This window comes from Schistocerca cancellata, chromosome 1, assembly GCF_023864275.1.
Source record: "Schistocerca cancellata isolate TAMUIC-IGC-003103 chromosome 1, iqSchCanc2.1, whole genome shotgun sequence".
In the NCBI taxonomy this organism is placed as follows: Eukaryota; Metazoa; Arthropoda; class Insecta; order Orthoptera; family Acrididae; genus Schistocerca; species Schistocerca cancellata.
Window position 1 is genome coordinate 880,594,073 of NC_064626.1, and position 13,424 is coordinate 880,607,496.

Sequence of the window (13,424 nt, forward strand, 5' to 3'; positions counted from 1 at the left end):
AGTGAAATTGCTTGCTTACCTATAATAATCCTCTGTTCCATTTAGTTCAGTAAGAGGCTCATTAGCTACTGACCAAATGATAGCACTAGGTCTATTTTTATCTCTGTTGATTAGCTCAGTCAGTGAGCGTTTGTGATTTTCAAGTAGATCTTCCGAATAGTTTCTAAAACAAGACCACATTGAGTACATACTTTGAAATTCTTTACATGTTATGTAATAATTCGTTTTGAATTGATTGATGCATCTGTGTGATTTATTGTCATTTTACTGTTCATAAATGTTTGACACTTACGCAATGTTCACTGCTGAACACTCATCAATTATGATGAAGCCTTCCTTATCAGCAAAGTCCATTATTTCTTCTGCATAAGGATAATGTGATGTCCTATAAGAATTTGCTCCCACCCACTTTAACAAGTTATGATCACGAGTCACCAAAGGAAGATCAAGACCTTTCCCACGAATCTGAAAATACAAGAGGGACGATGATGTTTTATCTGATTTTTATTTTGAATTAAGGGAGATCTCAGTCTTTTTCACAGGAAGACAGGTGTGTGTGTGTGTGTGTGTGTGTGTGTGTGTGTGTGTGTGTGTGTGTGTGTGTGCGCGCGCTTGTGTGTAGCATCATTTTAGTAAACAAAAAAGAAAAGAGAAGATTACTGTTTTACATCCCATAATCTTTGAAGATGAAAATACTTACATCAGAATCTTCATGTCTGCCAAAACCTCTTATGTAAATGGGTTTGTCATTGATAAGGAATGATGAGCTATTCCAGGTGAGACGCCGTATTCCAACAGGAAGCCTGTAAATATCATCTGATGCCCCATCTGGAGATATCACATGAACCTGTTAAAATGTGCAGAATGAGTTAGTTGTACAGGAATGTCAAAGGGTATAATTAAATATTATTTTAAATGAATGTTTACTGTTCAGTCCAAGAGAAAGTGATTGTGTTCAAATAAAATGAAGTAGAGAGAACAAAGGTAGAGACGTACTTTGTGCTGGATTAGACATAAAGTTCTCGTTTTCACTGAATAAAAACGCCAATGACCTTTTCTCATCGTTGCAAACTAATTAAGTCTTTGTGGTATGATTAGAAATATGGAGAAGCAAAACCTTAACAGACAGACAAGCAAGATTCAGAGGACTATTTAGTTTATCTTTCCAGAAAAAAATTTGGTTGTTCGAGGAAATATGTTGAAATATCAACAATAATATGAGAAGGATAGATTGTTACTCACCACTGAGTTGCATATAGGCATTATAAAAAGACTGTTGCACATTGACCTTTCAGCCAAGCCTTCTTCAGGATGGAAAACACACACACACACACACACACACACACACACACACACACACACACACACACACATTCACACAAGCAAGCATACCTCATGCACACATGAAAGCTATCTCCAGTCACTCCAGCCAGACTGTAATGGTGTTGCATCAAATGATAGTAGAATTCTGGAATGGGGCAGGGAAGAGGGAGGGATAGCAGGGTATTACTGCCCAATGTGTGAGTATGCAACATACATTGCCAGTGTTCAGTGATCATTAAATAGTGAACTACTACTCACACAATGCACCTCAGTGTACTGTATGATCACCAGCTTAATTTTATACACACCTATCACTACCATTTTCCACAGCCATTGCTGTACCACCTGTGCAGGTCAATCATGCTCCTGTATCTTCTGCATTGCGGCTACTTGCTCACTCCATGGGGGCCTCAGGCGACACAGCACACAATGCTCTCTCACCTCACAAATGCACACCACTGTTGCAACCAATCACCTTGATCATCGTTGCTGCATCAGTTGATCACAACACCGTCATGACTTGCACATAGTGTCTTATGTGTGGACATCACCACCACCCTGCAATGATGACCTCAGGAAATGCAGCTCTGCAGCATCAGCCCTTATATGCAGTGCTTAATCAAGACTTCACCAACCACAGCTCTTTGTCACTACCAAGGGTTCTTGGTCCCCTGATTTGGTATCCATAGCATCATGGATGACGATCTATATTTCATTTGTCTCATCAGTCATTTGCACAACCACACTGATCTCATCATGATTTGGCCCTCTGCCCACCTGATCATTGTAAGTACTCTGTTAAGGTTTCTATCATTGAATGCCTGTTGTGCCCACTGCATGAAGTCATTCATCACATTTTTCATGATGAAAGCATTGATTTTCAGACTCTGTCACTGTCTGTGAGCTCTGATAGATGCCAAGTTTATGCCTGATATTGCACTATAGACTCTGTGGCTGATTAAACCACCATATGAATTGCAACTACAACTGCTATCACATGCTTCAAGACCAAGCTTAATCTCAAAGATCAAGCCTTTTAGACTTCTTTTTACCTATCCCGGCATCCGCTCTGATGATTAAGTTGGTAACTGTGACAGCCTTCGCCCCCCCCCCCCCCCTTCACTGCCCCCCTCCAGCTTGGCCAGCCTGCAGGGGATGTCCAAGAGCCCATATAGGATCACAGGAACACATGCAGCCATCTGGTGGCAGCCTTCACGCATTACCTGTGCTGGATCCACGATCCCCTCTGGCCACTGCCAAAGGCACACCCGAAAACTCTGTTGACTCCACATGGAACTCAACAGATTGTGTGCACATGGTACAGACCACTCCACACCCTGCATACCCTCTCTGTTGGTTCTACACTATGTTTGGAGATGTAGCATGGAACTGCCGCACTCCCTGTGCATATCCAAAATCTGCCTGCGGGCCGGTTTAGGTATCCTGGTTCATGATAACCACACACCATACCTTATTATGCAACAGTCAGCAAACGCGATATCCACCACCTGGTGGATACCTCTACAATTTGGATCACACAATAAATTTAAGATCCCTGATCGATATAGGTACAGTGGCTGGTATCATCCCTATAGCTTCGGCACCTGCTTGCACATCCCAAGCTATGCTCACATTATGTGCAGCTAACAAGTCTAACATCAATATACTCAGCACAGCATAACTCCAAGTGCAGCTCACTTCTGGTCTGGACTTTATCTGGACAGTCCACATCACTAATGTCAAAGAATCTGTGCTTGGTATTGACTTTCTTAAACATTTTGGTTTACACCAAACATTCAATCCGCCTCTTTATTCCACTATGCCTATGGTTCTCTCACTCCATGCTCATTCAGCTCTGTGACCCCTCTATTACATACATATGACACCTCTCCCTCATTCTCTCTCTCATGTTCTACACTGATGGCTCGCCTCATTGCGTCATTGCTTGAGCTTATGCTCGAGCACTCACAACACTGAACTTCATCAACTGATCGACGCAGCTACCAAGCAACTGTCACAGGATCATCATTTGCTATGCCAACTCACTGATGCGCAGCCATTGTACACAGTCGAAATGCCTGCAGTCACATTCTTGTCCCCTTCAGTGTCACTCCCTCTAAGGACACTAAGGTCAGTGACATTTCGCTCCTCAGTGTTTCTCTTCAGCGCACTCTCTTTTGCACCTCAACCGTACCCCACCTTCCTTGAGTATGCATGATATGGATGCAGTGATTATGAACAGTACTTTTCACAAGACCAGTACTATGACAGTGCCAGCCATACACCATATGGCTCACCCACCGCCTCATCCCTAAGAAACTGCATCACACAAAAGCAGCTGTCAAGGAGCTACTAGACTTAGGCATTATCAACCCCTAAGACAGCGACTGGTCTTCCCCCCATGGACTTCATCCTTGTAAAAGATGGTTAATTTCATTTCTGTGGGAGATACAGAGCTCTGAATGCTCACATCATTATGGACAACTGCCTGTCCCCACATATACAGAGCTTCACTCAACTACTCAATGGTGCACAACTGTTCACTGTACGTGATTGTTGCAGAGCTTACCATCAAATTCCCATGTTCAAATAAGACATACCTAAGACTGCACTCATCACCCCTTTTGGACTTTTTGAATATTGTTTGATGCCTTATGGCTTCAAGAATGTGTCCCAAACATGGCAATGATTTATTGATTCTTTATCATACAGCCTTCCATTTTCATATGCCTACCTTGATGACATCCTGATCTCCCACTCTCTGTCACAGAATGTGAACAACATCTGGCCCATGTCCAGTCCACACTCCATGACAATGGTACCAAAGTCAGTCATGAAAAGTCACAACTAACTTGTGACAGTATTACTTTCCTACACTATACTGTTTTTTTGAATGCTTCTGACTGGCATCTGACTGTGTCAAGTTTATTCATAATCTCCCACTGCCTTCTGGCTACTGTAAACTATGAAGATTTCTCAGTATTATAAACTTCTATCACTGACATTTGCCTCACACTAACACCATTCAGGTCCCACTTACGAATGCTCTGGCTGGCAAAAATACCTCTGGCCTGAGGAGAGTACTGTGGACAGATGAAAGACATTGATTCTTTTGATGCTCTTAAGAAGGCTGTAGCCCATGCTGTTATGCTGCCACATATCGTACCCAACATATGCATCTCAGTCACTGTCAACCTGAGTGGTGTGTTGATAGGTGTGGTCCTGCAGCAACACATCACCAATACCACTGAGCCCCTCAGATTTTTCTCCATAAAACTATCAACTTTGAAGAGCAAGTGGTCAACTTTCGACCATGAGCTCCTTGTGATCTATGGGGCAGGCAGGCACTTCCATGACAGTATCATAGGGCATGAGTTTACCATCTTTACTGACCAGTAGCCATTTGCAGATGCCACCCAGAAACCAGGCAAACACATTACCCGTAGACAACTCAGGCAAATGGACTTAATTAGTCAAAACTCCATATATATCCACTACATATGCAGAGCTGATAACATCATCACTGATTATTTGTCATGAGTGAACATCATCACCTCTCCCTTCGACATGAATGAACTGACTCTCTTACAAAAAGATGACACTGAACTTGCAAACATGCAAAAGGATCCCAGATGTGCATTGACTTTTGAATAGTGTATACTGCCAGTCTCCTCCCTGCCAATCATTTGTGATACTTCAACGGGTTCTCTGTGCCCAGTCATACCTCCTTCACTCTGACAAGCAGCGTTCACAACCCTTTGTAACCTTGCTCACCCAAGCATCGAAGCCTCTACATGACTTGTTACTGAAGGCTTCATCTGGCCTGGAGTCAGAGCCTGTGATTGCATCTATTGGACATGTGTAAAAATCCCTTGTCAGAAAAGCAAAGTTGGACGACATGCACAACCATCTTTTGGTCAGTTTAATGTCCCCAAGGGTCACCTATGACATGTAAACAATGACATCCTTGGTCCTCTCCCTTCTTATAAAGGTTTTTGAGACATATTCATGATCGTCAGTTGAGTCACAATGTGGGTGGAGGCAGTCCCACTATCTGATATTACGGTTAACTCAGTTGCTCATACTTTCATCAACTGCTGGATCTCCCACTTTGGTTGCCCTTTCTCCATCACCACTGGCCAGGGCTGCCTATTTGAGTCTTGCTTTTTTGCCAAGCTATTTGAGATGTGCTGTGTTGACAAGTTGCACACACCGCTTATCACTCTCAAAACAATGGATTTGTCAAACACTGGCACTACACTCTCAAGGCAGCTCTCATGTGCCATTGTGGATCCTTCTTGGCACCTGTTCTGCACACAAAGAGGACCTACAAGAATCATTCACTGATATTCTATATAGTGAACTGCTCATTCTGCTAGCTGAGTTTGTAGAGAGATCTGACCTCCCAACTCAAGGTAGCTCCCTGCTCTAGTTAAACAAGTATGCTCTCATATTTCTCACATTTTTACTCTCCAATTGAAGCCACACACCCTGCAATGAACTTTCATTCATAAAGAACTCTCTAACTGTGAATATGTCATGCTTTGTGATGACTCAGTTTGGGCATCTCTCGAGCTGTAGTACTTGGGCCTTTACAAATTCCTTAGCTAATGACAGTACACAATTATCAAACTGTTTAGCAGCAGACACCAAACTGTCTCAGTGAACAGGGTAAAAATGGCCTGGCTATAGCTGATAACCCCTGCCTAATTGAACCCTACGACGCTCCTGCCACTATCTCTGAGAGTGTAAACAGTGCCTCTTTACAGGATGCAGTGCATGAAGTGTGAAATGGCATCATGTAAACAATGCCTCTTTACAGGATACAGTGCATGAAGTGTGCAATGACATCATGCAAAAAATGTCTCTTTACAGGATACAGTGTGCAGTGGTGCAATGACATCAAGCCCCTGTATGACACTTCTCTTTCTGTCTGATATCCCATCTACAGTGTTTACATCTGACATTGTGGGCCTTAACTTAGATGAACTCTCCATTGAGATACAAGACAGCAAAATAGTAGACTTCCTTGTCTCTCTGACAGGGCAGCCTGACACATTCACAACCCACATTCAATTGCTAGACATCTTCCAGCTGTTGGCAGATGAGGACCAAGTCATGGCCCAAATCTCAAGTGCTGGTGTATTCTTTATTATTGTCCCTGTATGCCTGCCATCCATGGCATATGCCTTGGTCAACAAACCTCCTCGCTCTCACAGAGGACTTCACCTTTGCCCTCCTACATCGCTACAGGACTTTGGTGAGTCCAGCTCTCCTGCCCAGCTTCTCCCCCATGTTCCACACTAGTAGGGGAGGGTTGTTTCTGTGGTGACTACTGACCACTCAAACAGCACCTTTGTGCTATCACTGAAAAAATTCTTTGGTTGAATTTCACTTTCATTTTTGCATACTGGCTAGTTCACACGCTGTGTTTTTGTGTATTCAGTTTTTGAGAGTGAAATTGTGTTCAATAAATTAATATGTGTTGGTGCTACTGTTCCCTCATCTGCTGCAAGTGGACAGAAGTTGCCACAATGTCATAGGCTCAATTTTTTTTCCTTATATTAAATGTAAGTAAGACTTCAGAATTTGCTTGATTGCTGTGATTAGATAGAGTATGATCAGTAAATGTTTTTGTTTGTATCCTATCCTTTCTTTTGACTTTATCTTCCATCTTTCACCTCTTAGTTTTTGGCAATTCATTATTAAATCTCTTGAATTTGAACCTCAGATTTTAGTTCATTGTTACTTCTGAGTGGTGAACAGTTGTGTGGTACATATTCTTCTAAAAATACCATCAGATAAATGGGTACCAAAGATGCAACAAATTAAAAGGAATACTTACCTCAAGAGTGTAGAGATATCCTGGTACAGGGTTCATAAGATATGGCCACCAAGCATTGGCATTTGCGACAGTCAACTCTCCAGAGAAACCTGTACTGTTGGCTACAACCTGGCCTTCTGCATCCAGAAGGGACACAGCACAGGAAACAAGATCAGCAGACTGACCATCTACTGTCACATTATATTGCACAGAGCCTGCAAATGATAAACCATACAGAAAACAACACTGTAAATGACTCTTAGCAGTAATTTTTTAATGGTGCAATACAGAAAGGGAAAATATGTCAGATAATCGAGTAATGCAGACGAGGAATAATTATAATAAAATTTAGCTTTTATTCTAGATAAATAAAAGTTATCTATGTATGCCGTTGTAAGTAAGAGTTCACAAACTTGTTTGCTTTGCACCTATAGGTAAGTCTGTGAAAGGATGTAAATGATTTCAAATGGTAAATTTACAGCCATTCACTATTTCAATACTTTGGAAACTTCTTAAGCGATGAAACTTCCTGGCAGATTAAAACTGTGTGCCAGACTGGGATTGGAACCTACAAACTTTGTCTTTTGTAGGTAAGTGCTCTATCAATTGAGCTACCCAAGCATGGCTCACAACCCATCCTCACAGCCTTACTTCCACCAGCATCTCATCTCCTATCTTCCAAACTACTTGGCTGTAGGATTTTATGTCTCTTATAAAATATTTCATAGGAATGCTACACTACATAATACTATACTCATATATAGTGAAAAATGTCACCATTTGCCTGTCTTATGAATACTCTAGGTGGTACAGTTACACATACACAATTGTAGAGAATTTGGTATCATAATCATTAATCTTTGTAAATATGAAAGTTTCATTTTTATTGAACTATAATGTCATGACAGGGAGCTGATCAAATATCATAGTATTGGTAATTCCAAAGTATGAATTAGCAAGCCTGCTGCTGAATGACATGAATGTATTTTAACATGGAGCAATTAGCAGTACATCCTGATAATGCTGAGCAGTCCCCTGATAATGCCAAGCACATAAGACAATGCTACAGTTTCATTTCTGAAGAGATAAATCTCCAGGGGCCTGCAGGAGTACTATTGAATAAAGACTAATAATTTTCACTTTTTATGTAGTTTCTCTTAGAAAGGTAGAAATCTAGCCCAAGTATTCCATGTAATCATATTTAGCTGTGCATTGTTTATGTGGCTTCATAGCTGAATTTAGTATCAGTGTATGATGCTTGAAAGCCAATGGCCTTGCCACAGTGGTAACACCAGTTCCCTGCTGGATCTGTGAGGATAGTAGCACCAGTGAAAACGTTTTGTGTGGTTTCAATCTGCAAACAAGTCGGATCATGCCCATATTTAAGCGGGTGCAACACATGCAGTTCCACAGGGCAGCAAATTTTGGGGATGGCAAAATGCTGCCATTGAAAAACTTCTTTTAATTATAATTAATGTGTTCAATAATTTACTGGCAAAGTGTTGACAAATATTTATACCCATCATTAAACTCTCATTTTACAACTTGTTTACCTGTATAACATTTTCCATGCACCAGTGCATTAAGGCTCTGTCAAACATGATGCATGCCACCTGCATGGGCACCCAGTGCTGTCTCTGTGTTGGACACTATGGTGCCGTCCCAGTCAAACAGAAGGCAGATGTGCATGCTAGGCCACTCTTGCCTGCAATTTGCATCTGTGATTTTATACAGAGTCCATGGCATGCTAGTTTGCACTAGATGGTGGCAGAAACAGGAAGACTGATTGAACTGATATACGCAAACGTACTTTTGTACAATATATGACACTGTGATTATAAAAGCTTGATGAAAAAGGTGGCAATGAGGAAGAAAACTGATGCAAGTGTATATCAAACACGTCTTCTTTGTTTATAAATAAATGTGCAGGTGCATGACATAGTACCAGATGAATATTGTAGTGTACAATAGAGTTCAGCTGAAACAATAATGTGCTCCCAAAAACTACTGGTGGCACTCTAGTACAGTTTAAGCTACAAATATGCTGCTTTTACAACAGCTTCTTCAACGTGGATCATAAGTTTATAGGATTTAAAATGACTTATCACCTCAGAGTGAGTGTACCAAAAGCATTTTCTACCAAACAACAGCCCCTACACATTTGTTTATTGAAAATTGCTTTCGAAGGATCTTCCAAAGCTGATGAAGGGGTATCAGACAAGTCTGTAACTTAAACCCTTCATCACGAGGCAAAATACATTTTCCTCATAAAAATTCATGGACAAATGCAGTTTTCAAAACTTGTGCTGTCACAGTGTCTACCATAGATGCCCACTTGATAACCATGGAGTTGTAATTGTGATCAATAACTGCAAACAGGAGAACTGAAAATAAGCTTTTGTAACAAAAATAATATGAGCCACTGTTTTTAGCACACTTCATTCTAACATGTTCCCATTTATATTGCCAGACCAGTTAGAAAATTGCCACTGTTCCATTAACTTCATCTTACTTTTCTTCCAGATTTCCTCCATTGGTTGAGGAAAATACAGTGGCCATAAAACACTGTACAGTTCTTAACGCACATATTTGACTAATCTGGAGAAAGTTCTCCTCCCCATGCAGAATTAAAAAGTGATGGTATGGTGTGAATCACCAGTGGCCAAATATCTGCAACAAAATGTACTATTTGTTAGTAATAAATGCATCACATGAAATAAAATAATTTGATTGTGACTTGACTGACAGGTGAGGCTGTTTGACCCAAATGGGAGAATCTACAAGACTGCTACAGCAAATACCTAAAATTCCTAAAGAGAGGAACAGGTTCAGCCAAAAAGTATCAGAATTGGCCATGGGCAGATAATTTGGAGTTTCTTCCTGACACACTGTCACTATGTCATACATCATGTATGTCATACACTGTCAAATGCTGAAGTGTCAGAGGGACCATTTCCAGACAATGGAGATCAAGAGGAAGAAGCATACTTGACTGTATCATGTGAGTTCATCCAGTGAAAAAGCCATAATAAAAAGAAATAAATGAAGATGTAGCTGTAGTCACAAATTATCAACTCACCAGAGACAGTAGTAGGAGAGAGAAGGGTGAGCTCAACAGTATGGCACCTTGTTTTTAAGTTATGCACACTTGTTCAAGACATTCCCAGCTCAAACACAAACTCATTTAAAAATACAGCTGGCACAGTATTTGGAGAGACTGAACCTGCAATATTAAACAATGAAACACCACCATATCTATTCTCCACAGTCCTTGCACCACTCAGCTCAGTAGTGCCACAATGTAGTGCTGATACTATATCATAAAATGATGTCATCTGTATAATTTAGGAGCCAGAGGAATCTTACAATGACTTTTGTAGCACCAGAGAAATGTATGAGAAGGCAAAAGTTTGTTTCAGTGTTCATGACTGACCTGTAGCTCACATTTGCTCCTACACAGTGTAGATAGTATTTTTCAGTTTATATTTTAAGTTCCATGTTTTGTGGTTATTACTGTTTTTGAAAATATACAGTCCCACATAAATAATAAAATAAAGTAAGTGGGTTCTACCATAAATAATGTTCTGTCATAAGTAATGTTCTACCAAGCATTGACAGAAGAATCAATTAACATCATAAATAATGTGCTTGCCTCAAACAAACTGACAAGTCTTTCTTATGAACCTACGGGCTTTCTCTAGTTCATTTCAGTTTTTGAGATTTTTGGTTAAATGAGTGTGTGTAACATTTCAAATTCTTCACAAGACATTTGAAAAAAAAACTGAAGAAGCAGTCTTCACAAGACCACAGTACTGGGTAAAGATAGTGAAATTCCCTGTTATCATTTAGTGTTAATTTCATATTTCCATTTGATTCATTTCCTCAAAGTGAGTGCAAATAAAGGCAACAGTTTATTGTCATTAGAACTGATACTCATGTTTACTGGCCAGCAGCTAACTCACTCACAATCAGAACGATTCGACAATGGGATCACTGTGTCCTACCCATGCTCTGTTTGATCACAGCTGACCAAGCAGGCAATAGAATGTTCTGAGTGCTCAAGCAGCCCATTCTCTGGTTGACACAGACTTACTCTCCATGTAAAGATGTAGCCTATGAGATCTTGCATGTGGCATGTTGTTCAATTCTTCACCCGTTCATGATTATGTTGCTGTCAGATCAATGCAATGTTTCATGTGGTTCTCAACTTAAAATTAAGGTATGTAATTTGAGTTCTAACTGGTCATAGTGAAGTTGGTTCTTTTTTACAGTGGACTCTTGATTATCTGGCTCATGATTACCCAGCCTTCATACTATTCAGCCTGAGGATTATCCAACCTACTTAATTAATATCATAAAAATACTTCCCCATAATACTATGAGGGTTCTGACTTTCAAAGTTCGGGAAGGATGTCAAGAATCTACATGTTCTAAAGCAGAGGATTTTCCTGTTCTCATTAATGACCCATTTTATTCAGAAAACAGTGACCAGACACTGGAGTAATTTGTTAAAAATTGTATTAATCAAAACAGAAATGCAGATTTTTCTATGTCCTCACAGCAATGTGCCAATGAATCTCAGCACTTTTGAAGCAAAAAGTAGTTTCTGATGGTTTTGGCAAATGAGGAAATTGTCAACCATAGATGTTTTGTATATTGTCCTAGCAAAGGATCATTGTTCTGTGTATATAGTAAATTATTTGGTTGTGCATCTCAGTTTTCAGCATCTGGCTTCAGTGAATGTAGCAATGCTGGAATATGAATAGATGAACAAGAAAATTCTCCCTCTCACAGAGACATCTTACAAAAGTGAAAAACAGGGAAAACAAGATGAAAAGAACTGGCAAATGGTTGCTAATTCGTTGTGAACATGAAGTTACATATTAGAGAGAAAAAAAAGAGTTGTTTCTGTAGTTCTGAAGCTAGCTTCCAGGGATCTAGCATTTCGTGAAGATGAAGAGGTGTTTTGCTCTGTGAAAAATGAAAATTTCGTGATGTGTCTGGAATTAATTGCAGAGTATGATTCTTTTTTGTCTGACGATATAACTACATTTGCTAACACTGGAAAAGGATTCACTTCATGCTTGTCACCAGCAACTTATGAAGATTTAATATGTCTTATGGGAAGGTCAGTGACCCAAAAAATATGTAATGAAGTTATTTCTTCTAAATATTTCTCAGCCATAGTAGATTCTACATCAGATATATCCCATAATGACCAGTTAATTATAATAATTAGATACGTAAAAGAAGATAGTCTCTCAGTTCAAAAATTCCTATGTTTATGGATAGAAGCATTCTGAATTCTTTAGAACTACATGCAGCCAACATGTCTAGCACATATTCAGGATTGCAAGCAAGATTCAAGTACCAAAACACTCTGTCTTCACTTCATGTTGGGATCACTCACTAAATGTAGTTGACCCATGAGCTGCACAGCTTCAGTATGGTTTTTTGAGTTAATTCAGGGTTTATAAAACTTCTTTGCGGATTTTACAGGCAGATGGTACATCTTGTAAACATATTTTTAATCCAGAAGTATGACACTGAAGTCACTGTCTACAACATGATGCTGTACATGTGAGGATGTTTGTAAGAGTCTGAACACAGGATGGAAATATTTGTTTTTTTTTTTCCCTTAAGAACAATATCAGAAAATGAGAGTGTTAAAGTTAGAAGTGAAGCTGACGGTCTTCTTAGAAAGTTAAGAAATATTGAGATAGGTTTCATGATATTGATGAGGGATTGTATTCTGTTATAGTTTAGCAAAACAATGATGAAACTGCAAGCTGTTGTAGACAGGTTTAGTTATCACTTTCGTGCAATGCACATGAATTCAGCTGAAAAGAAGCTTATGGAGATCAGGAATTTGGAATAAGTTCAATGTCCTACAGATGCTGAGAATCAAAGAAAGAAATGCCACATTAAATGCAAGAGATTCTTTGATGATTCATCTGACTCAGAAGATGAACACAAATGTCCTGAAGAAGAAACAGGGTTAGATAGTTTTGAGATCTGGAAAAGAATGAAAATGTCATATTGGGAAATTATACAAGTTCTTCAGGATGAAGCACAGAAGGGAGTTAATATTTACAAAAGACATAACTTAAGATTCTCATCTCTCTCTAATATCACCAAACTAGAAACAGTTCAAATTTATGATGCTGCAGAAAAACTTAGAGCCATCTGTAGTTCTGACATAGAGAAGAATGTATACATTTTAAAAGCTATCTGTTGTCTATGAAAAAAAAAAAAAAAAAAAAAATACGGTGGCAAC

At 39.6% G+C, this 13,424-nt stretch overlaps 1 protein-coding gene across 1 annotated transcript in view; it reads right to left on the minus strand.

Moving 5' to 3' along the window:
* Nucleotides 1–13,424, minus strand: part of LOC126110888 (beta-glucuronidase-like) — a 138,044-nt gene that overhangs the window by 39,149 nt on the left and 85,471 nt on the right. The window contains exons 5-8 of the mRNA XM_049915002.1: nt 7,169–7,362; nt 701–847; nt 293–465; nt 20–163 (exon numbers count right to left, since the gene is read on the minus strand). Of these exons, the coding sequence (XP_049770959.1) occupies nt 20–163; nt 293–465; nt 701–847; nt 7,169–7,362 (658 nt within the window). The remainder of the gene's footprint in view (nt 1–19; nt 164–292; nt 466–700; nt 848–7,168; nt 7,363–13,424) is intronic.